The sequence below is a fragment of the Necator americanus genome, chromosome I, assembly GCF_031761385.1.
Source record: "Necator americanus strain Aroian chromosome I, whole genome shotgun sequence".
NCBI lineage: Eukaryota > Metazoa > Nematoda > Chromadorea > Rhabditida > Ancylostomatidae > Necator > Necator americanus.
In genome coordinates, this window is record NC_087371.1 from 20,104,148 (window position 1) to 20,129,773 (window position 25,626).

Sequence of the window (25,626 nt, forward strand, 5' to 3'; positions counted from 1 at the left end):
CTAAAAAAAACTATACATCGACATTGTCGACTTACTAGGAGCGCAAGCAGTGATTCAATTCTGGGACTACAAAACCAAACCATCACTGGAGTGGGCATAAATTATAGCCAGAACCTATTCTTTCGTTTCACCACAAAGAGAACATCTTCTAAATTAGAAAAAAGTAAAACTGGAGTGAGAGATATTCAACAGAGCTAAGACTAGGAATTACTTGATATAATACGGGACACAACTTGGCAGGAAAAGTGCGGAATCTCATTAGATATTTTTAGACTTTGTCGACGAGGGAAACACCACTCATTTCACTGGGTTTGGGTAGTCCCATGACAGCCAAGACGGTCGGTGCTACATCGCATAGCGCAGGAGCCCGTTCACTTATCTGCGGAAGAACCAATAAGCGTTCACAAAAACTGAGAGCAAACTAAATACAGAACCCATTCTGAAAGATCTATGAGAAAAGGTGTTGTTGATGATACAGATTCTCTCAATGATCAGAGGAGGGATCCAAAAATTGCGAAGTGGTCATACTTCGCATTTAAGCACGTAAGTCTCACGGGACTTATGTGCATTCTCTTGACAAATAGCACAGACAGCAAAAATGAAAAAATGGCAATGAACACTATTGTCACGAGAACCTTCCTTGCTCAGGCGCCAGGAGCTTTGTTTCTGCGATGCAATCCTAGTCCATACATATTGGGTCTGTCATCCCTACATGTGAGCGATCAGGGAAAATCATCCTTACTACTATGACTTTTGCTAAAGTTTTTTGTTCAATATTAGCAAAAACAGAACGAAAGCAGATTTTAAAAAAAGCTCTGTTGCCAAACGTGAGAGACTTGGACATTTCTTAAATTACTTGCTCGGTCTCCGCGTCTCCTCACCCCTACAATTTCTACAACACCGTTCTTCATAAGTCTTCCGAAAAGGCATACGCTCATGAAGAATTTCTCATACCTTTTTGAATTTGAAATCTTTACTACTGCAAGTGAAAGGTACACGGTTGCAAGTGTGGGCGGTATGCTTACCACCGTCCGGAGCTTTCATCTTCTCAGCGTTGCCATGATCAGCTGTCACCATTAGGACATAACCTGCAATGGAACCGCAACATGAACATATTTCTTGCAACAAGTCAAGGAAGCTGATCTTACCATTCTCCTTGCATGCTTCAAAAATCCTTCCAATAGCCTTATCGGTAGCCTCACAGGCCTTTACTGCAGCTTCATACACCTAAACAGAGTGGGAAAGCTTGGATATTATAGGAAATGAAGAGATATCAAACGTGTGTTGTACTAAAACATTTCCACAAACCCCTGCTACAACACCGTTATCTACTAACAATCGGTGAAGTACACATGGGTGAAACGCAACACAGCAGCTTTCATGGATATAAAATGGTTAACAGCGTTCCGTTTACTCCTTGACAAATTCACATGGAGCTATTGCAGGGTACTACCGCACGGCGGCGCATCAGTTATATATGTATACATATATACATACATATATATGCATATATACATATATAACATATATATATATCATATATATATATATATATATATGTATACATATATACATACATATATATGCATATATACATATATATGTATATAGCTAACAGCTAAAGCCGGACTTCAGACTTTCTGTGGTGTTCGCTCCGCTCGCAATCACTGATTAATGAAAATAAATTAATAGAAGTGACATTTTCTGTAAGATTAGAATTGTGTTTTTCTAACAACGTTTTCTTCTCTTTTTTAAAAGGAACTTTGGCCAGATATCCATACAGTGAGGTGCGACGGATCCACTGGCGTAGGATTGGTGAGCCGGCGCCAAATAGCTATAAAATGGGGTGCAACGGGTCCCACGGCATCGAAATGGTGTGCAATAATTTCGTGTGCATGTTTTCTGAGCATGCCTTGCTCAGAAAATGGAAACTGCATGCAAACCGCTGCTTGAATAGTAGCGAATAGTTTACATGATCTGACGTAGAACGTTATCTTTATCAGTAGGTTGAAGTCTTTCACGTCATTTTGAGCTAAAACATAATTTATTGATAACACTTGGGTAGAAACAGGAGGAAAACCCAAATTTCGAGCAGTACTTTCAAATTGTGTCTATATTGTATTGGTATCGAGTGTTTGAAGCTGAAGTTTGAATATTCTCCTAATGTAGAACTGACGCGGTTAGAAAGAAAACTATGGAATCTTTTGCCTTTATTTATAATAAAAAAAAGATGAAGAAAGATTGTTCGAGATACACAAGTCCAATTTGACAGAAAAGCGCACTAATATTGATTTTCATTGATCACTGAAGGGGAGCGAAGCGAACACCACAGAAAGCCTGAAATCCGGCTTTAGCCGGACGTTCAGACTGGTATATATATATATATATATATATATATATATATATATATATATATATATATATATATATATATATATATATATATATATATATATATATATATATATATGACAGAATAAGCCTGATATTATATAGCGGATTGCGAACAAGTTTATGGTACGAAGGATAACAGACGTAAATAAAAAGAAGTGAAATAAATGTACGTGGATCTCACATATTGCTCAATTTTATCGAACAGATACTCGTATGCTAACACTTTCAACATCACAAGAAGCATAGCACATATGATTTTTAGTTGTGGAACGTGCAATCCAACTCACCCCAGTGTGGCCGACCATGTCAGGAGGTGCGAAGTTGCACATGACAAATGGATGTTTCTTCGATTTGATCTGCTCGACCATCTTGTCCGCAACTCCAGCTGAAGACATCTCCGGCATCAGATCATATGTAGCCACCTGAAGCAAGCAATCTTCTGTTGTTTGTAACTACACACCATATAGAAAGAAAAGCTATCGTTTACCTTAGGGCTCGGCACCATACATCTTTCTTCATTCTCAAACTGTTTTTCAACACCACCATTGAAGAAGAATGTTACATGCGCATATTTTTCAGTTTCAGCGCAATGAAACTGTGTCAAGCCCTGGAACATGCAGAACTTTCCTCAAGTCACATTAACAGATGATTATAAACTTTTGTAGCGATTTAATTTTACACTCCTATGCTAGCAATACACAATCTTCCAACACTTCAAGATGAAGTCTCAAATTCAATAGCTTTGTAACACTTCCAGATCTAGCTTCCAAGTTTTTAAATGGAGAATGATAATGTCAATGTATGTACATATTTCCATTACGGGGAACGCATTCCTTCGGCAATCTCATTTCCACTTTTTGACACCGTTCCTTTTGATTTGACGCGAAGAAGATATTCCATCGATGGAAACTATTTCACCTTGCCTAGTTACAATCGAGGTTAACCTTCTAGCCTCTCGCAAATAATCACATACGAAGTAGCAGTTTTAAAAGTTCGTTCTACTTCTTTTCTTATAAAAATATTGAAGCAATAAGACCATTTCGTATATCTCTATACAACACAAGTAGAACAGTTACGAAGCCGATTCGAACAACAACTATCTTCGGTTTGTATGTTCCTTTCAAAAGTAACCAAAGCTAGCAGATTTTTGTCATTCGTACAACAGCAAGTGCAAATGACCTGAACACTTCGTTCATCTGGCCCTCAATATAATACCACTAGCGTTATTATTTAGTGTTACTTATCCACCTACTATTCGTGAGCACTATTCCGACGTTATAATTATCAGCGATAACAATCCATTAAGTGGAACTCTAAACGAGACAAACCTGCGTGGCCAGCCATTCTGCCAAGACGTTTTTATTAGAAAGTGGTGGGAAGAGAGCGGGAAATGGAAATTCGGCTTTGTACTGAGTCATACCTTGAACGGCCTAGTAAAACGGTCTGTTCATTTTACAAACACACATTACATACCAACAACATGAACGTTCTTTGGATGTGGAAGCGACGATTTACAATCCTTGTATCGCTCCATTCCCATAACCTATAATATTAGGTAAAATATTTCGGAAACTTAAGACAAAGTTATCTTCAGCTAACCTCCGAAATTTCTCTCATTCTATCAGCTCTGTAATCAAAGAAAATGAGCGTGTCCCCATCTTTCACGCGCGCCTTATCGCCATTCAAAATAATTGGCTTCAGGAATTCATCAGTTTCCTGAGCTTCATAACGTTTTCGTACTACAGCTGGTGCCTGAATATTGGTTTTCATTGAGAATATGGAAAGAAAGCGAAAAGTGAAATGTTTATTTTGAGAAAAAAAAAGAGGAAGAATCAAGAAACCTGATCAACAGTGGTTGCTTCGCCTTTTCCCCCGATCATAGCTTCATATGCAACACAAATCCGTTCCCATCGCTTGTCACGATCCATAGCGTAGTAGCTAGATTAGCGAAGTGAGCAGCAACGCGTTTGAGCGCAAGCTATTCAAGCACCAAAAGATGAAGAAGAAAAGATGAAATAAGCTCACCGGCCAACAATCGTAGCTAATTGGCAATAATTCTGCTCCTTGATAAACGCGATGGTCTTCTCTAAAAATCCAACTCCACTAGTTGGTGAGGTATCGCGTCCGTCACCGTAAAAATGAAGATACAATTCGGGCACTGCCAGCACTTTGATAGCTTTTATGAGGGCGAACAAGTGGTCTGGAAGCTGAGATCATATAATGTCAACCTTTGGTAAAATTATCTGAAGTTAGTTCATTAAAACTTTTTCTGTAAACTACGAACACAGTATACAACAGTAATGAAACAGTAATGACTTTAGAACTCGATTTGATGCTACAAAACATTTTAAATAACTTTTCCGAAATAAGAGAACGCACCAATGTGTGAATGAACGCCTCCATCAGAAACCAGTCCAGCCAAATGAAGACGTCCATTTCCAGATTTGGCGCGATTGCATGCCGCTACAAGCGCCTCATTCTTCACCTTAAATTAAGTGAAAATTTACAATGATGCTAAAGTTGAATTAAAATGCACAACATAAGCTTATTTGAAATACTCGATAACTTACCAAGGTGTTATCCCTGATTGAGAGGTTGATACGTACAATGTCCTGATAGATCGGGCGACCGGAACCTATATTAAGATGGCCGACCTAAATGTTGCTTTTTCAGGAAGACAAGAAGGTAACGATATGCTACTGTAAAATGGCAACCCTATTCAAAATATTTAAGGTTCAGGACAGGTATGTAGATGATTGTGAAATCTTCACGGTGTGGGCTGGAAACATATCAGACAAGAACTGGCAGAGTGACTTCTTTTTTAAGTGATGAGAAAGTGGCGGCAGAGAAGTGAAAGATAAAAATAATCTCCGAGAATCGCTTTTCAAATATTCGAAACTTATTTATTTACGCCACTCAAAGATGTCAAAATCATCTCAGAATGAAAAATATTAGAAAAAAAAGGTCAGTGAATGTAAAATAAAAGATAAACGGATAAAGTGTCTGGCGTTAGTCAAATACTGCTTGAGTTTTTATTCTCCAAGTCAAGTCTACTAGCAATTTATCCGAAGAGATTAAGGGCTCGGCTGGCTCTCGGGCGGTTTCAAACCACAGACCACCGTTCACTTGCCGAGAAATCTCTTACTAACAGAGCTTGATGCGCACTCTAACAGTTTAGAATTGGAATCAACACGTAGTGAGCAAACTAACGAACGAACAACCTCACCTCAGAGTTACCCATAAGTCCTTCGGGAAGACCGACGTGAAGGCCATGTGCTTCAATCTGGGTCCAGTTACCTACATTCACAATGGAATATTTACAAGAGACAAGAGATTGAAATGGTTAGAAATGGAGTCAAAGATCACCGGAGCACAAGCCATCCATGACAGGCGTGTTCGCGTTCTTGATGGCATTGCCGTTGGACTCATCAGACAGGCCCCAACCGTCAATGACGATCAAGCAGACACGATTTGCTACCTTTGCCATGCCGTCCCTGAAATCTGAAAGCTTTAGAAAGCAGGCAGATGTATAAGCATACGAAGTTCGAACGACTCTACCCGACAACATGATGAAGTTAAACGAAGAATGAAACCTACCTCTAGGTTAGTTTCCTTCTTCGTTTACCTTCGTTATGTTGTGGTTCTTAGTTTGTGATAAGAACGTGGTAACGACATCAGCACAAGCCTACCAATAACGGCAAAAAATAATGCTTGCCACAGATAAGAAAACAGAAAGGACGTGAAGAAATCAATCCAAGGTTCAATCCAATCCATCCGATCTGTGTATTATGTGAAATATGGAGTTCGGAGAATCTTCTTATGTTTCTTACGAATTGAAGAACAATGTTAGCAATACGAAATATGTACGAGTACAAAATTCGACCACTACCAGGCACGACAACGCGATGAGGCTACCCGAAGCCGAATGAAACCAACTAACTTAGCTTATAACTTTGTTATAAGTTTGTGATATGAAGCTGATAACGACATCAACAGAAGCCTACCAAGAATGACGAAAATGGTGCTTGCCATATATGAGTTGAGCTCTACATGTGTGGCGCAGTACAGAGAATAGTGCTGGAAGGCGACAGAGCATAAATTAAAACCTAGAAACTCACTGAGTTATCCTCTAACAATTAATGCTTTTCGTAAACAGCTGACAGCAAATTAGAAGTTATAGGAGCCATAATCAGAAAGTGTGTATTTCCGAGTTTATCTTAAAAAGTAGAAGCATGTCAAAAAGAAAAAAATGTTCTTACTAACTTTTGATATGGTCCATAAGGAGAAACGGAAAGATTCGATAACTAGGTGAGATGGGAGGCAAAAAGAGCTAGCGAAAAAAAAAGACATCCGGTACTTCGATTTTAAAAGAGGAAGGATCGGTGCCAATCGATGCGAAAGGTTTTGCACATGTGAGTCAACACTTGTCTACAGTTAGGTACAACCTAACACTCTCCTATAAGATATTCATGAAGGCAGTGTTTCAAGAAATTTCCGATGTTGGGCGCCTCTCATATGTCTGAAAGTGATGCAGCTTGCAAGTATCAAAGCAAAAGGAGGAGCGAATCCTCCAAATCCAGGGTAGAGGTAGAGTCCTCCGGAGGCATATGTTTACTCCCGAGGCAACCATCTACACAAATAGAAAATTTCGCAAAGCGGACTGCAAACCAGAGCAGATTGTTCGTACCTCTGTGAACACTTGATTTATCCGGTAATCGTTTCCAGCACTTATTTTACGCAATTTCCGCCGTGATACCTGCAAAATTTGCTAGCGAAACTTTACCTGATACCGGAAACAAGCCAGCATCTAAGATTACACTGGACCGTAGTGTACCGAATTTCCTTACCGACTGCTGTCAAGAAATAGAAAAAGAATAGAAATAACCATGATATCTACATCCTTATATGTACTGGCTGATACCATAGCATAACGATAAATTGGTACTCGACTTCTCTGGGAGGATAAAAACACTGACTTGACACATCGGCTAGCCACCGCAAGCCATTATATAGTTGGGTCAAAACGACATGAAGCACGGACCGTTGCGCAAGAGGCCGCGCTCGGAAGCGGTGCGGTGGAGACAGCGGTTGGAATCGAGGTGGGACAATGCCGAACTGCAGAGGTGTGTGGCGGTAGCGTGGATCCTTACACGATTCCAACCGCTAAGCTCCACCGCTCCGCTTTGAGCGCAGCCGCTTGCGCAAATGTCCGTGTTTCATGTCGTTTTGACCCGGCTATAGAGGCCAGTAACACGTTCGTGATCCTCAAACGATTCTGAATTGAAGTGAATTGTGGCGCATCGCAGGCGGATTGATTAACGCCAGACAGTTTATCCTTTATACCATAGCAGCGACTGCATGAAGGCAACATTTTCCTGGTGCCTGTCAATTTTATGAAGCCCTTTCCTCCCACATTATCATGAATTCCATTTGAGAAGCTCTTGATGGAAACAGGTGTTACACGCATTATTCTAGAGGTTACCATAAAGTATTTCTCTCTGACCCATCATTCAAGTTCGACTGTAGTCTAACTCGTCGTTCAGAATGAATTACGTTCTATATGTGATTGACTGTTACTCCAGGAAAAATAACGAAGACCGCAATTCTCGTTGAGATCCGCCTAATTGAGAAAAAAGACCAAGAAATCCAGTAACGATCGCTGGATGAAAGGTGCAACTCTACGAAAGAACGTATTGATGGCACAGCATAGCATAGAAAGGGTACAACAAAAAACTCAATATAGAATAACGTGGAGTGCAAATCAAAGAATGAAGCTTCTAATTAAGTTCAACAAAGATTTAAATACCCGATATATTTGCAAAATCTTAATTATAACACTACCAATAAATGACCACTAAGATACGATCTCTTCAAGAAACAGCCATTTCACCGTTAGAACGGAATTTATAATTGGGACGGAATTTGGTGCACCTCAGAAAACACTAATGATTTCGAGGTCTGATCTATAAATCAACAATACAGTGAGAACCCACGAAAATCCCTCGAAATCAGGATGCAACGAAAGAAATCGCGCACATCGATCAGCAAGAGGAAACGACTGCGTTCTTTTCGACAGTTGCTGCCAATCGATAAGTGGTACAGCGGAACTCTCAGAGGAACTCATTCAGTTTGAACAGCAAGGGCGAGGTGAACGAACATTCCAGCTCTTTTTCGTCGTAGGGCGAATCAATAGTGCCGTGCGCGATTTCTTTCGCGAGACTGACGTCAACGTCTTCGTTGAAACTTTCCCGAAATTAGTTACAACTGTCAATTAACCGGAACTTCCAAAGCCTGCTACGCATTTCAAAGGTACAAGCATCCAAGCTCCATAGACATTAACTCGTTGCTTGCGCCTGGGTCAAAATATTGCTCAAGCCCAAGCCTTTCAAAGGTAGCGTACCAGGAATCTGATGTGGAGAAGGAACGCGCGAGAAATGCTAGAGGCGGGGTTGTACATCGCTAAATCCAATGTGGTTCCGCTCCACTCTACCTAATCGTCTTAAAAACGGCGTAGAAGATCACGTCTCAGGTGCTGCGTCTACGAGCTAGCAGTCGAAGATTGATGAAGTCTCTCCATCAACCGATTCAAGTAAAACCAATGAATGAGGTGCTTATGGACCGGAGCGTGTACATAGGGTAGCGTTCTAACGTACCTCGTAGGAACTGAAGCGGTTTCCACGCCTTTTTTATGACGATAAGGGAGAGGTGAGCGGAACCACGTCTGATCCCGCGATGTGCAGTCCCATCTTTAGCTCTTACTGCAAAATCTCCCACCACATCAGAGTCGTTCTGTGCTGCCTTTAAAAAGGACATATTCTGTTCTAGACATTAGATTTGTGCTCATTCAAGGATTTCAAACAGACGCCGCAGAAACGACATAGTATGAGGAGGCGAGAACGAAGGAAATTACATGTGGAGTCGTCTTCTCCATCCAGAACCTGATCTCAGCTGTAGTTGTTGTAGTAAAGTAGTAGCAAATAATTCCAGATGGCTCGAATTTCTACCGCTAAGATTTTTGAGGGGGACAAATGCTAGTATTTTGCTACGATTGTGTATGAACGCGCAGAATATAACCTGCAAAGATGTTTTTCTTTGCAATTAAGGAAATAGCATGTATCATAGTTGGGTCAAAACGAGATGATGCTCGATGCAGTTGCGTAAGCGACTGCGCTCGAAGCGGTGCGGAGGTGCTGCGGCTGAGATAGAAAAGGGACCATCGCGAGCTGCAGCGGTAAGTGGTGCTAGCAAGGGACCCTCCGCGATCCTAACTGCCATGCTCCGCTGCACCGCTTCAAGCGCGGTCGCTTTCGTAATGCCCTGAGCTTCTTGTCTTCATGCGTAATTCTCTTTTCGTTCTTACTCTTGAAATACGATAGAAATCGAGTGGATCAGGGGGCACCTTTGTACACACACCGGTACTCTTATACAGCTTATTCTTTGGTTTTTCTTCAATAAACTGGGGAGAAGACCGCATCAATCCTTGACCGTTCGCTCGTGGATGCGGCGCGTGCACATGGATGGCGTGCTGGAGATGAGCAGTCTAGCCAACCTCGTTTTCGCAATCCACAATCCTAACTCTACGTTTTTTTTAAAGTTTTCGTACAATGCCAATTTCGTGATACGCACCCTTCAATTGCTAGGGAGTGACACCATATCTTGAAATTAATCGTTAGAGATCCTATCATTCGACTGGGTTGTGCAGACATTAACGCCTTGGTGCAACATCTGTGCATGCTAATGTAGAACCAAACTACTATATATATATATATATATATATATATATATATATATATATATATATATATATATATATATATATATATATATATATATATATATATATATATGTATATCATGATATATAATAACGAGCTTAGTCCGTGTGTGTGTATGTGTGTGTGTGTTTGTCTGTGTGTCACGAAATTCGAAAATGGGGGTGCGACGGGTCCACCCGGCGTCGGATTGGTGCGCTGGGGTCAGATAGCTATAAAATGGGTTGCGACGGGTCCCGCGGTGCGCCAGATACCTATGGAAGGATGTGCGACGGGTCCTCTGGCGCCAGATACCTATAGAAGGGGTGCGACGGGTCCACCGTCAGATACCTAGAGAAGGTGGTGCGACGGGTACACCGACGCCAGATATTTAGAGAAGGGGGTGGGACGGGTCCACCGGCGCTAGATATTTAGAGAAGGGGGTGGGACGGGTCCACCGGCGCCAGATACCTGTAGAAGGGGATGCGACGGGTCCACCGGCGTTGCACTAGCGCGCCGGCACCAGATACCTGTAGAAGGTGGTGCGACGGGTACACCGGCGCCAGATACCTGTAGAAGGGGATGCGATGGGTCCACCGGAGTCGAATTGGTGTGCCGGCGCCAGATACCTATAGAAGCGGGTGCGACGGGTCCACCGGCGCCAGATACCTATAGAAGCGGGTGTGACGGGTCCACTGGCGTCGGGTTAGTGCGCCGGCGCCAGAGAGCTAGAAAATGGGCTGCGACGGGTCCCACGGTGTCGGATTGGCGCGCTGGCGCCAGATACCTATAACGTGGGGTGAAACGGGTCCACCGGAGTCGAATTGGTGTGCCGGCGCCAGATACCTGTAGAAGCGGGTGCGACGGGTCCACCGGAGTCGAATTGGTGTGCCGGCGCCAGATACCTGTAGAAGCGGGTGCGACGGGTCCACCGAGCCAGATACCTATAGGAAGGGGTGTGACGGGTCCACCGGCGTCGGGTTAGTGCGCCGGCGCCAGAGAGCTAGAAAATGGGCTGCGACGGGTCCCACGGTGTCGGATTGGCGCGCTGGCGGCAGATACCTATAACGTGGGGTGAAACGGGTCCACCGGAGTCGAATTGGTGTGCCGGCGCCAGATACCTATAGAAGCGGGTGCGACGGGTCCACCGGCGCCAGATACCTGTAGAAGCGGGTGCGACGGGTCCAGCAAACCTATGAGGGGTGTGACGGGTCCACCGGCGTCGGGTTAGTGCGCCGGCGCCAGAGAGCTAGAAAATGGGCTGCGACGGGTCCCACGGTGTCGGATTGGCGCGCTGGCGGCAGATACCTATAACGTGGGGTGAAACGGGTCCACCGGAGTCGAATTGGTGTGCCGGCGCCAGATACCTGTAGAAGCGGATGCGACGGGTCCACCGAGCCAGATACCTTTAGGAGGGGGTGTGATGGGTCCACCGGCGTCGGGTTAGTGCGCCGGCGCCAGAGAGCTAGAAAATGGGCTGCGACGGGTCCCACGGTGTCGGATTGGTGCGCTGGCGCCAGATACCTATAACGTGGGGTGAAACGGGTCCACCGGCGTCGGATTGGTGCGCTGGCGCCAGATACCTATAACGCGGGTCGCAAAAGCGGATGGCGGTCCACCACCAGATACCTTTAGGAGGGGGGGGGCCACGTGGGTTAGTGCCCAAAGAAAATGGGCTGCGACGGGTCCACCGGCGTCGAATTGGTGCGCCGGCGCCAGATATCTATAACGTGGTGTGAGAAGGGTCCCGCGGAATCGAAATGGTGCGCAATAGCTTCGCGTGCATGTTGCAAAAGATAAATGGTTAAAGCCGTTTCATAGCCGTGGCCACTAGGCGCGTTGCTTTCCACCTTCATGACTCCTCCACGTATCTATTTCCTTCTTCGTTCGCCTCAAGTTGGTAGCATGCCGTTCTCAGAAAGTGGAAACGCGCATGAAAACGGCTGCTTAAATAGTAGCAGGATGTTTGTGTGATCTGACGTGGAACGTTATCTTTATCAGTAGGAAGATGTTTTTCACGACATTTTATGTTAAAACATCATTCTGTGATAACTATTGGGGAAATCAAGAGGAATACCCATACTTCGAGTAATGCTTTCAAATTGTATCTATATTATTCTGGCATCGAAGGAGTGTTTGTAGCTGTTGGTAGAATATTCTCCAAATGTAGAATTAACGCATTTGGAAGGAAAACTCCGTAATCTTTAATCCGTAATTTATAATATAAAGAAGAGAAGTAAAGCGTTGTTAAGAAAAAAAAACGCAAATCTGATTTTACAGAAAACACCACTACTATCAACTTTCATTGATCAGTGAAGGGGAGCGAAAAACCGCCGAAAGTCTGAAGTCCGGCTTTAGCCGGACATTCAGACTGGTATATATATATATATATATATATATATTGTTGATGCATAATTATGGAACGTTTTTACTAACGCGTTTTTCTTTAGTAAAAATTGGGTTTTATTTATTTTATTTTCATAAAAATAATCCTCAATATTTAGTTTAAAAAATGCGTCTCGAAAATCACTCATATTCGCCATATTATGCTCTACCACTACGAGAAAGGATGGACCGCAGCCCAGTCATTTCGCGATCTCAACGAACTTTTTGGCAAAGGAACAATTACTGATAGTGCAGTACGGAAGTGGTTTATTCGCTTTAAATCAGTGACACTAATTTGGAGGATAAAGAAGGAAGAGGTCGGCCATCGGATTTTGATGATCAAGCACTTCTGACAGCCGTGGAAGAGGACGAAAGCCTGACAACGTGAATGCTGGCTGAAGACTTTAAGGTCAATCAATCAACGATCGTTCGACGCCTGAAGAAGCTTGAAAAGGTATGGAAATTGGCTGGATGGGTGCCCCACGAGCTCTCCGACAACAACAAGGCTGAACGCGTCGAATTTTCACCGATTTACTGCAGCGAAACGAACAAACACCATTTTTGAAGAATCTTGTCACTGGGGATGAGTCATGGCTTCTCTTCAAAAACGTTAAAAGAAAGAAGATCTGCGTTTCGCCAGGTGTTTCCCCCAAAGGAATACCAAAAGACGTGCACTGTAAGAAGGCTATGTGGTGTGTGTGGTGGGACAGAAGCGGAATCATCCATTGGGAAATCATTTCAAATGGCATTTGTTATTGGTTTTATGACGCAGATGAAAGGCAACAATGGAGAATCCCTGACAAAAATGGCAAGCGGCAATTCAACATCAACAGCGACGTCTATCTGGCTCAGCTTGATCGTCTTAACGCTGCAATCGAGGCGAAAAGACCGCGCAAAAAAAAACCACATCGCGTTCCATCACGATAACGCCCGTCCACATGTTGAGCGCCGTGTAATCGAATCCATCGCCAATAAGGGATGGGATCTGCTCCCACATCCGCCGTACTCACCGACAGAAGCACCAACGGACTATCATATCAATCGCTGCTACGACGACTTGGATGACTTGGTGGCTGATGTCAAAGCGTGGATTGCCTCCAAGAATCGTGACTTCTTCGCACGTGGAATCGACCGACTGCCAAGCAAATGGGAAGCAGTTCTTGAAGTGGATGGTGACTATGCTCTCGAATGATCATTTAAACATGTTTTGATTAAATATTGTTATTGTTTTTGTTGAATAAAAATATTCTTAAGAAATATTCCATAATTATGCATTAACCTTATATATATATATATATATATATATATATAATATTTTATTGCTGTTACTAACTAAAAAATAATCATAGCAAATAAACATATCCCTCATCGATACAGTTAAGGCAACAATTCAGAAATTCCACATCGTATTCATGACATGTCACAACAGTTATAAAATTACACTCACAACAACTGGTTGACGCGATTAATGAAGCGTACAAAGGCGAACAGCGAACAACACAACAACGACAACGAGAGCTGTAGTGACTATACAATTCCGTTCAGACTGATATGGAGTTTACAGTATACAGTTACAGTTTAGATAGGAAGAATTAAACTCAGCTTGTCACTTGTTAGGATCTCGCCATGAATTAGTAGAAGTAGCAGGTATCGTTCAACAATGTGACTACGCCTCTCCCTCGTAGTTTGGAAAAAGGAGTGGGAAACAACTTCGGTGCACCTATTCCTCATACGATGCAGGACGCGATGGAACGCCTTTGTCAGCAGTTGGAATTAGAAATAAAATTAACTAATTAACAATACGAAATAGAAAGTTCAAAAAATTAGAAATTTCCACTGTTCTACTATCCCTAATAAGTTGGATCGTTAGTAAGAAGGTATCATATGAAGCAGTTTCACACACAATTTTCTGAATTACTAGAGGGAATTGAGGATGGTCGCACACACACTCTTCAACTACGGAGGGTAAGTTAGTCATAAAGCTATTGTTAAAGGCATCACAACACGAATCTGGGGTGGTAGGGGTTTCGGGTGGGTTATTCCTATATGGAGTCGTAGATTGTGTAGAGAAGGATGATTCCGTCTATCTCTTCTTAATTACCTTAAAAAACGGCCGGAAGATACGGCTTCGAGCGTTCCAGCGCGCTATTTTCTACGAGTTCGATTGGAGCGCGCCAGCCTTGTGAACGTGCCGCATCTTCTGGGCCGTTTTTTACGGCATTTAGGAAGAAATGGACGGAATCACCCTCCTCTCAATAATCTACGACCCCGTATAGGAACTCTCCACCTGAAATCCGCACCACCCCAGATTCGTGGGGTGATGCCTTTAATACAAATAGTTGTATTGCTACAACGTCGGATAGACTTAATTCTTCGACGCCAACACGCTTCAATGGAATAAACGAAATCCCTTCATTTGATTTCTAATCCTTTCGAGTAGTCCTTGCTGAAAATAAACAGTACATTGGTACTCGAACCAAACCCATGTTTTTCTACGCTGTAATAACGTCAACAGACCATTATTTCCGACAGCAACCAGAGCTCGTCTGAGTCAGAGCGAGGGTCGGTGCAAGTGCTGGGACAATACAATTTTTCTCAATCAATAACCTGTGGAACATTCTCGAGGAAATTATTAGCGATTCGTAAAATACAAACTCTTTAAAGAAATATTTGAATTTGAACTGATGACTTGCAGTATGTAAATTGTCACGAGATGATCGTCAATGATTTTTGTGGATCATAAAATGGAAGCGCGAAAACATCACGTCAATCGAAGCTTTAGTGTAAGGACAACTATTTAAAGGTGCTGTTCCAGTGGAGTGTCTTTTGTCCTTGTAGATACTTTTTTGAATCCACAAATAATAGTTGTCGGTTAATCTTCCTGTGCTAATTGCCCACTGTATCAAAGTCATCGTCAAATTACCTCTGTTTTACAATAAAAAAGGCGTGAGCTTTTTCTTCACCCAAATCAATCGTGTGATGTCACTGAAGTCAGTGAGTTTTTTTGTAACGAATTTTAGCAAAACCAATTCCCGAATCTCTGACTCAAAAAGAAAATCACGCAGGAAAATTCAACTACGCAAAAAATAGTAGAGAAAAAAATGTTATAATCTTTCACACTAGTGTTATTCTCTCAGCGCAAAACTTTCATGCGACTTTATTTCATTATTACACTAAACCATTGATAAAACTCACTCATTTTCTGCCCGTTGTTAGTCTTAAATGGAAACGGAATCTGAAGCCTGTTTCGATTAGAAAAACTCGAATGTGTGGTTCATGAAGCAGGCGACTTCTAATAATTGTGAGATGTTGCAGAGTCATCATTATGTGGGCTCAAATTGAAATTTAAAAAATGTTAAAGAGTAAGGAAGGAATAGTTAATTTAATAATAATATTTATATTAAATTTAATAATAATAATTGATAATTAAATTTAATATTGCGTTAACGTCGGAATTAAGATGAAGAAGACGGACAAAAGTTCAAAATAAAGTTCAGCTTGAGTACTTCATCCCTTTCGAGAACTCTAATTGAGATGGAACCTTGGTTTCCTTTACGGTGATGTCATGTTTACGCTTGCAAACCTTTGTGAACCAGTTCCCTGCTGAGCCATGCAAGCCAGCTCACCTCACAGATAGAACTCATCTCAACTCGTTACCTATTCAAGAATAATTCTACGGATAGTCACGCGTCCCTCTGATCGGGTGCTTCCCAAAACATGACCTGACTCATTTTAAGACTCGACGTCATGAGGAATTCCTCAGACACGAGCAAATCTACGATATTATTTATCGCACACCGCTGTGCTCTGTCTTCTCTTCGTCGACACTGAACACAGCGCGAGCGAAAACAAATCGGTCCCCATCGACAGAGCGAGCGAGAGAGACGTGCGTATCCACGACAGCCGTGGAGCCTCCGATACATCATCAATAGGATGACGCTACGAGAGAAGTATAATCAACGTCGGGTCCTCTTCTTCACTTCCTGCTTTTTTGTCATCGTCTTCTTCAGACCAACGTTATTCGCGAATGCTGAACTATGCACCCACAAATCCACCACAAAACCCTCGGAAGTAAATGATACTAAGCTAAAGCCATGAATGATGATGATGCTCTAGCGTGTGTTAAACATCAAACAACTTCGTGGACTGAGCACATTCACTAACATGTGTGCTCGTATTGCTTCGAATCGTATGTATGAACACAGATGCATGCGTTCATTGAACAATTCGCTCTTGTTGGACAACGAAAATACTCAGCTGTGAGGTGAGGCGGAAGAGCGAACGTGCGTTTCTCTCGTGTTCCTGATAACGACAGCACTAGAGAGCATTACTTGCTGATACCAAGAATAATACTATAGTCTGGTAAATGCCGGTTGAACATCTGTACCCAAAGGGGAAAAAAGTCGAAGGATATGGATTTATAAAAAGAAATCAGCTCCTTGAAGGCTGCAGTAAATGATACTAAGCTAAAGCCATGAATGATGCATCCACCTTCACCTGGAAATGTTTATTACGGAGGACAACATTTTCGCATAGAAACAAATTTCAAAAAATAAATTCTCTGAATTTAGATGAAGAGAAAATTTTTCTTTGCCTTTAAAATGCATCAAAATAAAGTCGAATTTAAATTTAAAAAAATTTAAAGCCAATGCAAGTAGAATTGGAAAAGTTCCAGGAGAAGAATATTTAAGCATCTGGTTTTTTGAAAAAATTCAGTTCTTCTCAGCATAGCCATGGAGCTCCAAAAACAGCAAAAGATGTTTTTTCTCTCACATGTACGTTGTGTAACAACAATTTTAGCTTCCACGTCATCTTTTCATGAAGAATACTTTTGTTTCGCTGCTACCATGCAGGTGTTAATATGATAAATAAATGAACAAGTAAATAATGGATAATTAAAGATCACTACCGGCTTCTCGCGTTTCTTTCTAACCGCTGTAATTTAATTGCATCCATTCGGGCCCACAAGGAAGTAATCAGAGCTTTTTAGCATTCTTCCGTATCTGTCACCTGCATTCGTGGACGTCATAGACGCATAGACGTCTCGCCTAATTTCCGCGTAGACACTCAAGTTCCTTCAAGTAATTGACTGGTGTTAATTTGTTGGGCACAAACAACGAAGTACTGCTTGAATTCATTAGTGTTCATGACATCTTCACGTGAAGAAACATCATGAATCGTTAAAAGCAAACATACGTACATTCGTATCATTCCGTTAATTTGTCACGCGAGGAGTGGATTAATATCTCATTTCATGGTTTTACTTCCGAAGACACTCGAAGTCCCTTAGAGCAACTTCAAGCTCATTCCTTTTTCTTCAGCTCTGTATCCTAAGAAATAGCCCAAGCGGAATTAACTGCCTAAGGCAGATCGTGTTAGTATGTGCGGAATTCTTATTTTTTTCTGAAAAGTCACAAGATATACAGAAATTATCCAGTCTGCAGTCACTTCAATTCAGCTGAAATTCAGCAGTTCTCGTTGGTTCCGTGCAAAATACGTATGAGAAATGAATGAAAATTGATTAAATTTAATTAAATTGTTTAATTATGAATTATCATTACAAATGTAGTGACTTCCAAAATAGGTGCCCTTCAGCGATCTAATTTTTCGTATAAGTTAGTTTAAATTGCTATAGCTTAGATTTTCGGAATTTTCTAAGAATTTTGAAAATCCAATATTCAACGCTTGATTTCCAAATTAGCTGCTTTGTAACTGCTTCAGCGTCAAGGGAAGAAAAAAAACATATAGCACGCTCTCTTTTTTCCGAACTTCATTCGGTCGTTGTGCTTCACTCGTTGAGGACAAGTTTTAACGAATAAGCTGCATCTCATGACACTTTATCGGGACCGAAATGAATTAAAGACTCCTACGAGCAGTGAAAAAGTGTTGGAAAGTTCAAATATATTGTCGATTACGTTCAAACGTCATAGTGCCGAAAAGAAATGACGGTGAACTATCAGTATTCTTTTAGTTAGAATCCCTTCAGGAGAAATTTCTTCTCGCATTCGCAAAGCTATGTAATCCCACACAAGAAATATCCGTTAATCGTTAATCTTTAATTATAAGAAGAAATACTATATAAAAGATTGTGTTTCCTGCGAGGAAGTGCAGCTTCACTCCCACTCCGCATGTTAACTTATTTGAGAAGAATCCCCGAAATCCTAGAAGTAGCATAGCTGTTGACGTTCATTGTAGGCAGAATGCTGTTTTGAGTTGATTTTCTGTTACGTTAGTTATGAGACTCTTCCGTTTTATGTTTTCTGACTTTGGAATGCAGAATTTCAGTCAAAGATACTGCTTCGCCATTACTTCAATTCGATCGAAGTAACTAAGAAACACCTACTGCTGCAGTAAAACGACTTTTCATCGTACACCAACGTTACGCGTGAAACCGCCAACAAATTTATAATGTGTAAAAACAATGAAAATTTATTAGAAGCTGGTGACCGATAAAAGGCACATTCACATACTGTAGTTGCGTAGCAGGCCAAGATAAATTACAGTTTCTTAGTGTTATCCTGGCAGTTGCCTTACCATACATCATTAACCAGTGCACATAGAAGGGGCAAGGCAAATCTCCGTAAAGAAACGCTCTTCATTTCAATAGCTTTTTGAGTGTAAACATATCACACCGCTCTGTTCCGAGATAGGATTTTGCAGAATATTCTGGAAGCATCTGTGGAGATAAAGGTGCAAACGTTATCCGTGAGAAAATTAGTTCGCAAATTCGTAAGAAGTTTTTGTGAGCTTGAACAATAGTTAGACAACGACAACAAAAAACAATATTTCCATAAAAACTGTCCTTTCGAGCCATTCTGGATAAAAAAAGTGGGAAGCTCCAGGTCTTAACATTATAGCATTTATCGACGAAACTTTGGTATTTTGGGGAAGTGGGTTACTATCACTGTTATCATATTTCTGCAGTACGCTCACTGGATTTCTAAAGTTACACCAATTTGAAAAAGTGCTCCCACCATCTAAACAAATTCCTCACATAGAGACACGCAAAATCCCGAACTTCAATTCAAATTATTACTTTGACTAGGCGAAAAGAGAGACCAAGAATTCCCCTCCGATGAGCAAACTCCTCATATCTCGAACAAACTGTTCAGAATCGGTGGAAAACTCTGAACGTTAGAAGCAAATCGAGCGATAACTCTCATGCGGTTGAGGATTTTCTCGAGAACTACACTGCGTTACAACACCACGATTCCGCAAAAAAAGACCACCTCGGAGTAATGGACGCCTTTTCAGCTGTTCTTTAACAAATATCGATTGAGAAAGCCCTACATCGACCTAGTTTCAAAAATGCCTAGTTAAACTGTGTAAACAGCGTCGAGAGCAGAGCTAAAATGTCAAAAACAGCAATTGCAGACGTGAATTAAAGTTAGTTGTCTTCCAAGAAAATAGTGGTCTGTGAATCAGAATTTACAGTGCTATATCAGTGAGAAGTTCAAATGCAACTTTTTTCATAAGAAGAAAATTAGCATCACATTGGCAAGTTTTTTAGTTGCTGAAGTTGATGGTCAGACTTGCACTATGTCTGCAATTTCGGAATACGTCAAATTTCAAGCAACAATTCTTATAAACCCTATGATTTCGACGTATGCAAGTCCTTCGCAGCTTCTTTTAGGCAGTTTGTGCCTAAACACATTTCCTTCTGACCCCTTACTCGATGATGCATGAGGGACGGAGAGCAGGAAGTGATCGTTCGCCGCCGCTGCCGCCATCGTCGTCATTTTCGATGCTTCTACGATCTTTGCACACCGGTTCTCGGTTCTCAGCGATCTCGTCGGCCAACGTGCACAACAACAACAACAGACATATTGAGTATTCTAGGTTCTTTAGGGTTGGGAAATCGTAGCACAGAAATTGTTTTTCCAGACGGATAATACATGAAATGGACCCGGAACGATTGTGAACTCAGCCGCTTATACTAAGCGCAGGATCGGCAGTAGGAAGTTCCGCCTACAACAAGGAAGTTGTCCTTATCCTAGAATTAGAGCGGAGATAAGACAGGCCCCCGTAAAACAAATTCAATCTGCTCCATGTCATTGTGATATGATATATAACATATCGATTGCATTCAAGATCAAAAGTATTACGATCAACAAACATTTAAGTCTACTTTTCTTGCACAAATATCTTATTATTTATCATGTTATTAAATGCTACAGTTAGTTATTCCAAAGAGGATTGAAACACGGTTTCCAGATGACGTGAAGTCATCAGTAACCATGTAAAAAGTGAATGTGGAAGATGGGTCGAAAACACAAGTTCGAGAATCTTTCCAAAAGAAATCAAGTGATAAGCAAGGCAGGCGCACGAAGCGCAGCCACCTCCGACATCGATCGGCCGATGCCTGTTGCTACGTACTAGGAAAAAGCATCGGATCAGCATCAAGGATATCTGTTTGGCCAGGAAGCTTTTTCATAAATCTTTCCTCAAACTTTGAATTGCACTAAACTTGTCTTGTCGTCTGGATGAAGAGAAATCGTTTTTTGACGTAATAATGTTTCCAGGATTTTGCTCTCCCGTCTTCGATTTCTTCTGAGTTTATCGTTCTTCCATTCTAATAGTTGCCACTTTTACTTTTGTTCCTTTTGTTTCCATTACATGATATAACTGTTATGACTAAAAATCATTCTTGAGAAGAACTTTTCTTGAAACACCAATCTAATCATGAAGCTACTTTCAAAGAATTAATTGTATTGCCTACACAATAGGCAGTGCTGGCTTTTACCCCTATACGTTCTCAACGTCGTCGTAAGAATGGAATTCTTGCCTTTTCGTATCAACAGAACTATCGAACCCCAAGCTAACCAAATTATGCAACGACCAGGTTTCTTTTGCGTCTTGAGGGTGTTGGGCCTTACATGTGCAATTGCTGCGTGAACGTTCCTGAAACATGCAAGGAAGGCATCATATGTAAGGGCTACTGTACATGATAGATGTGCCACTTAAAGGTATCACCCCACGAATCTGAGGTGGTGCAGATTTCAGGTGGAGTATTCGTATACGGGATGGGAGACTACGGAGAGGGGGGTGATTCCGTCCATTTCTTCCTAATTGCCGTAAAAAACGGCTCGGAAGATACGGCTTCGTTCGTTTTGGCGCACTATTTTGTACAAGAGGTTCGATTGGAGCGCGCCAGTCTTGTGCGGCGCCGCTTCTTCCGGGCCGTTTTTTACGGCAATTAGGAAGAAATGGACGGAATCACCTCTCTCTCCGTAGTCTCCCATCCCGTATACGATTCTCCACCTGAAATCTGCACCACCTCAGATTCGTGGGGTGATGCCTTTAAAGTACTCAATCCACGAGCATGAGATAAATGGCGCAGGTTGCACCTAGTATGATACCAGTTCTCAGGAGAAAGTCGGAGAAAATTCCAAGAAAGGCACAAGTGTGGAAATGTACGGTCGATTAAGGATTTTTTCGGCGGTCTGGGTATGTGGCTAGTACCTCCATAGATTCATCCACAATGCCGCCATATACTACGATAACCTTTCAAGAAAGGCGCATGCGCCCTGATGGATAAGTTCTGGCTTTTTATGGGACATGGAGTTCCCTGCAGGAACTCCTGATCGATAATTCCCACAAACTTTCGAAAATTTCCTGATCAGCACAATTTCAACTCAATTTGAAAACTTTCTAGTTGAGTTGAAAACATGCTCATCAGAAAAATGCAATTAATAGTGAAATATCTTTTCGAACTTCAACATAGATGACAATATTGAAGTCCTGCCTCCTACAATTGTACTCATTATCATTTTATTTGGAATCTGAAACATTGTGAAAGATTATCGTCTGAAAACCTCGACTGTTTTGAAATTCTCGCTAATTATTGGTCCGATTAAGCTTTTAGTAAGCTTCTCTTCCCACCCAACTACAGAAAACAGATCCGCTCGGATAGATAGCACAGAGAGAGACCAAACCTACAAATCCCCGATCATAACAACAAGTCGTAAAATTTATGTCACAAAACCTCACGTCACTCCTCTAGAAAATAATATCTTCTGGTCCAAGGTTGATGTTGTTGCATAACCACTCAAATGCTAATAATTATTAAGCAGGATTTTTCTGCATTCTCAGCAGCGACCGGATTGGCTGCAGATCTCCACGGCAGAAGAACTAAAAACAATTCTGAACTCAATAATACCGACTTCTTTGGCAACTTACTATAATCGCGTACAGTCGAGCCGAAAATTCAGGATATGTGGTGCCCCAGAAGAATTGGGGTGTCGCGAACGGTTTGGTAGAAATTGAAAAGGACAAAAGTCTAGGAATTACTCAGCGATGATCACTTCGACAGACATCGTAATATTTTGTTCCAGAGATGAATAGGGTAGGAAATGAGCTTAGCAGAGTTACCAGGCGTTATCCATCTTTTTAATGATAAAAAGTAGGGAAAAAGAGGTTGCAAGTCGCCTCTTTTCGTTCTACCCTCTGAAAATGCCGATGCCAGCACACGTTTAAAGCTGATGTTCGTTCAAAGTACTGACGCTTCATCTCTTTTTCTATATCCCATTTTCCGTAGCAGCAGAAAGAGCCGTGGCGCTCACTGAAGCGAACTCTGTCTTTTTCTAGCTTTTTTACCTCGTCTAACTTCGCGCTTCTGTGCTCTTCATGACAGAATGGGATGGATGGGGATAGAGGGAACTTGTACGCTCAAAACTACTCGATACATAGTTAAATAATCGGTTCTCTTTCTCTTCACTTGTTGAGAAATTTTTGCACAGCTTATTTCTTTTCAAAACTCTTTCTTTTCTGGGCTCATATTAGTTCTTTTATTGAGAAAATGATCAGTTCAGAGATATCAAGTTTTCTATCTTCTCTTTCTTCTTTTTCCCCTTTCCTCCGTATTTGGGATCGACTTCGGTGTCGGCTATTTCATGCTGCTCCCCCGTTTCGCCCCCTTCCATCACCCACTCAGCCCGGCTCTGATAACCCGTCGCTAACAGAGACCGTCGAACGGCCGGCCGCCGGCCCGACAGAAATCGTCGTGATGCGCTGTCGTTCATCTTCTCCCCGGTGTTCGCTCCTCACAAACACACACGTGTTTTTCATGCGAAAAGGGCATAACGGGCTGAACGAATGGCCAAACAGCAGACAGACGATCGACTACGTCTAAGCACCGCATTGATTTCGTCTCGCCACCGTCGACGACAACGCCGCCCGAAGGGCCTTCGTCCGATTGACGACGTCACATACGTGGTCAACTAATCCCAGCTATTCGGCTGACATTTTTGTAGTTTGTAACATGAGCAAAAGCAGAGTTATGAACTCGAAGATTTTGAAGGTTCAAAGTTTGACGACTTCTATCTTTCAGCACATAACAATTCGTCAGATTTCTTATCACCGAAAGACTGCAGAAATGTGTGAATAAGAAGAGTGCACGTAATATTGTGGGCTTCTATACAATTTTTTAAAAAGATTCTTTCTTGAATTCGTTTATTTTCTCTTCAAATTCTCTGTTAGAATTGATATCCGTCTTCCGAAAACGAGACAATAACGAGAACGAACAAAAGGCTCAACCCTTTTACATTCCGATATGGTGTGAACGCAAACGAGATGCACATTCCTCCCTAGCGACATCCAGCAAATGAGAAATGTTCGGATCGTTTGCACAAACAACTCACCCCTTGCACACTTTTGCATCGTCTATTTCACCTACCGTTCTTTCCTTTTCGACTCTCGGCAGTGTTTGCAGAAGGCAGTGGCAGTGATTCGCTGTGGAACCTCATATCTTCTGCAATTTGAGGTTTTTTCTTCCTTATGTGCGCGTAATCGCAGGACTTCGACTCAGCATTATCTGTGCATAGACGGAAAGGAAGTCGAACTACTTCTATGCCATGAAAGTTAGAAAGCTTTGAAATCCCTTAACAGGACCAGCGTCCATTTATCTTTTATTTTGACAATTATCAATTACAATTGAATTTTACACCTCACCATTGCATATGTACTAATCAAAAGTGTCAAAGTGAGCAGAAATAGACTAAGCCTGACCTAAAATCCAGAACGTTTTTGCAGGTTGAAATCAGCCTAGGGAGAGACTATATTTACATATTGCAATTTTAAAAATCATTAAACAGAAACACAGCGACAACAACTTAAGTTTTGATAAAACAAAAGTGTTTACGTTTTCTTGTTATGCCAACGAGGTTTAGGTGAAACTTTTTTATTGGCCTCACGTTTCGACAAACTCGTCTTTTTCACCGACTGGCGGGGTTGGTAAACCACCGCGTTCTTCAAGATTGTCACCCTAGCGAAATGAAAACAAACAAAAGTCCTATTTCGTCACAAACGGCGAGGTCCGACCATGCTCAGTTGCATTTTTCTTCACCTTGTGAACTCAATTAACTTCGTTCCCTCCTGCCCAACTCTCTCTCTCCATAATTGCTAAGGCTATCAAAAGAGAAAGTTTACTTTTCTTTGCATCAATCCGTAGTAGAATGGAGAGAATTCATAGTCTGCCTTCTTTTTTTCATTCTTTTTGGTGTTCGAACAATTCAAATGCCACATCTCGTGAGTTTGATAACTCGTTGGGAGAGTTTTTATCCACGAGAAAAAAGGCACTTATTTTCCAGTTGGGCCGGAATTGATGTGAATGACAAACACTACATCGATAGCTGTGAAACAGAAAAAAGATAGAGCAGAGTACTAGAAGCCGCTTAGTTGTAGGTCAGCAGAGGTTGGGTCTGCTCCACACAGAGGTCTAGCTTTCTTGAATGTTGGATAGGGTGTGGCTGTTTTGTTATCTCTGGTATACACAAGGGAAGTAGTAGTTAGTAATTATTGACTTAGGAACGAAAAGTGGACATTTTCCAGAAAATAAACACCTTATTCATCATCTTTTCAGTATGTACCGAAAAAATTAAACACTGGGAAGAATGAATGGCATTCTCTGCGTCTCTGTCCTTCACGAATAGAGGACGCACAACGCGAGGAATGGGAAACCAAGGGGTGACATGAATACAGAGGAGTAAAACATAGAAAATACGAATAATGAAGACCTTTGATTGTGCTTGTTTGATGTGCTGAGGAAAATTGCTTGAAGCGCACATAGTTTTGCGTCATCGAAGTGAAAAACACTCAT

General features: G+C 41.7%; 2 protein-coding genes across 4 annotated transcripts; one reads left to right on the forward strand and one right to left on the reverse strand.

The window, feature by feature from the left end:
* Positions 1–268: 268 nt before the first annotated feature.
* RB195_006294 (uncharacterized protein) lies at positions 269–6,490 on the reverse strand (the record flags this gene model as incomplete). Of its 2 annotated transcripts, none has more annotated exons than XM_013447942.2 (15): positions 269–379; positions 955–1,088; positions 1,149–1,227; positions 2,682–2,816; positions 2,882–3,001; positions 3,723–3,814; positions 3,868–3,937; positions 3,994–4,146; positions 4,236–4,332; positions 4,420–4,594; positions 4,774–4,879; positions 4,965–5,048; positions 5,621–5,691; positions 5,761–5,888; positions 6,399–6,490. In XM_013447942.2, 15 exons carry the CDS (start codon positions 6,488–6,490, stop codon positions 269–271), a joined length of 1,647 nt encoding a protein of 548 aa, XP_013303396.2. The 2 variants fall into 2 exon arrangements, with proteins under 2 accessions (XP_013303396.2, XP_064036274.1); XM_064179312.1 differs by lacking the exon at positions 6,399–6,490 and adding an exon at positions 6,110–6,168.
* Positions 6,491–13,272: 6,782 nt separating this feature from the next.
* Positions 13,273–13,722, forward strand: RB195_006295 (uncharacterized protein; the record flags this gene model as incomplete). Of its 2 annotated transcripts, none has more annotated exons than XM_064179314.1 (1): positions 13,273–13,722. In XM_064179314.1, the coding sequence occupies one exon, from the start codon at positions 13,273–13,275 to the stop codon at positions 13,720–13,722; it is 450 nt and encodes a 149-aa protein (XP_064036275.1). The 2 variants fall into 2 exon arrangements, with proteins under 2 accessions (XP_064036275.1, XP_064036276.1); XM_064179313.1 differs by having other exon boundaries at positions 13,303–13,722.
* Between the last annotated feature and the right edge of the window lie 11,904 nt (positions 13,723–25,626).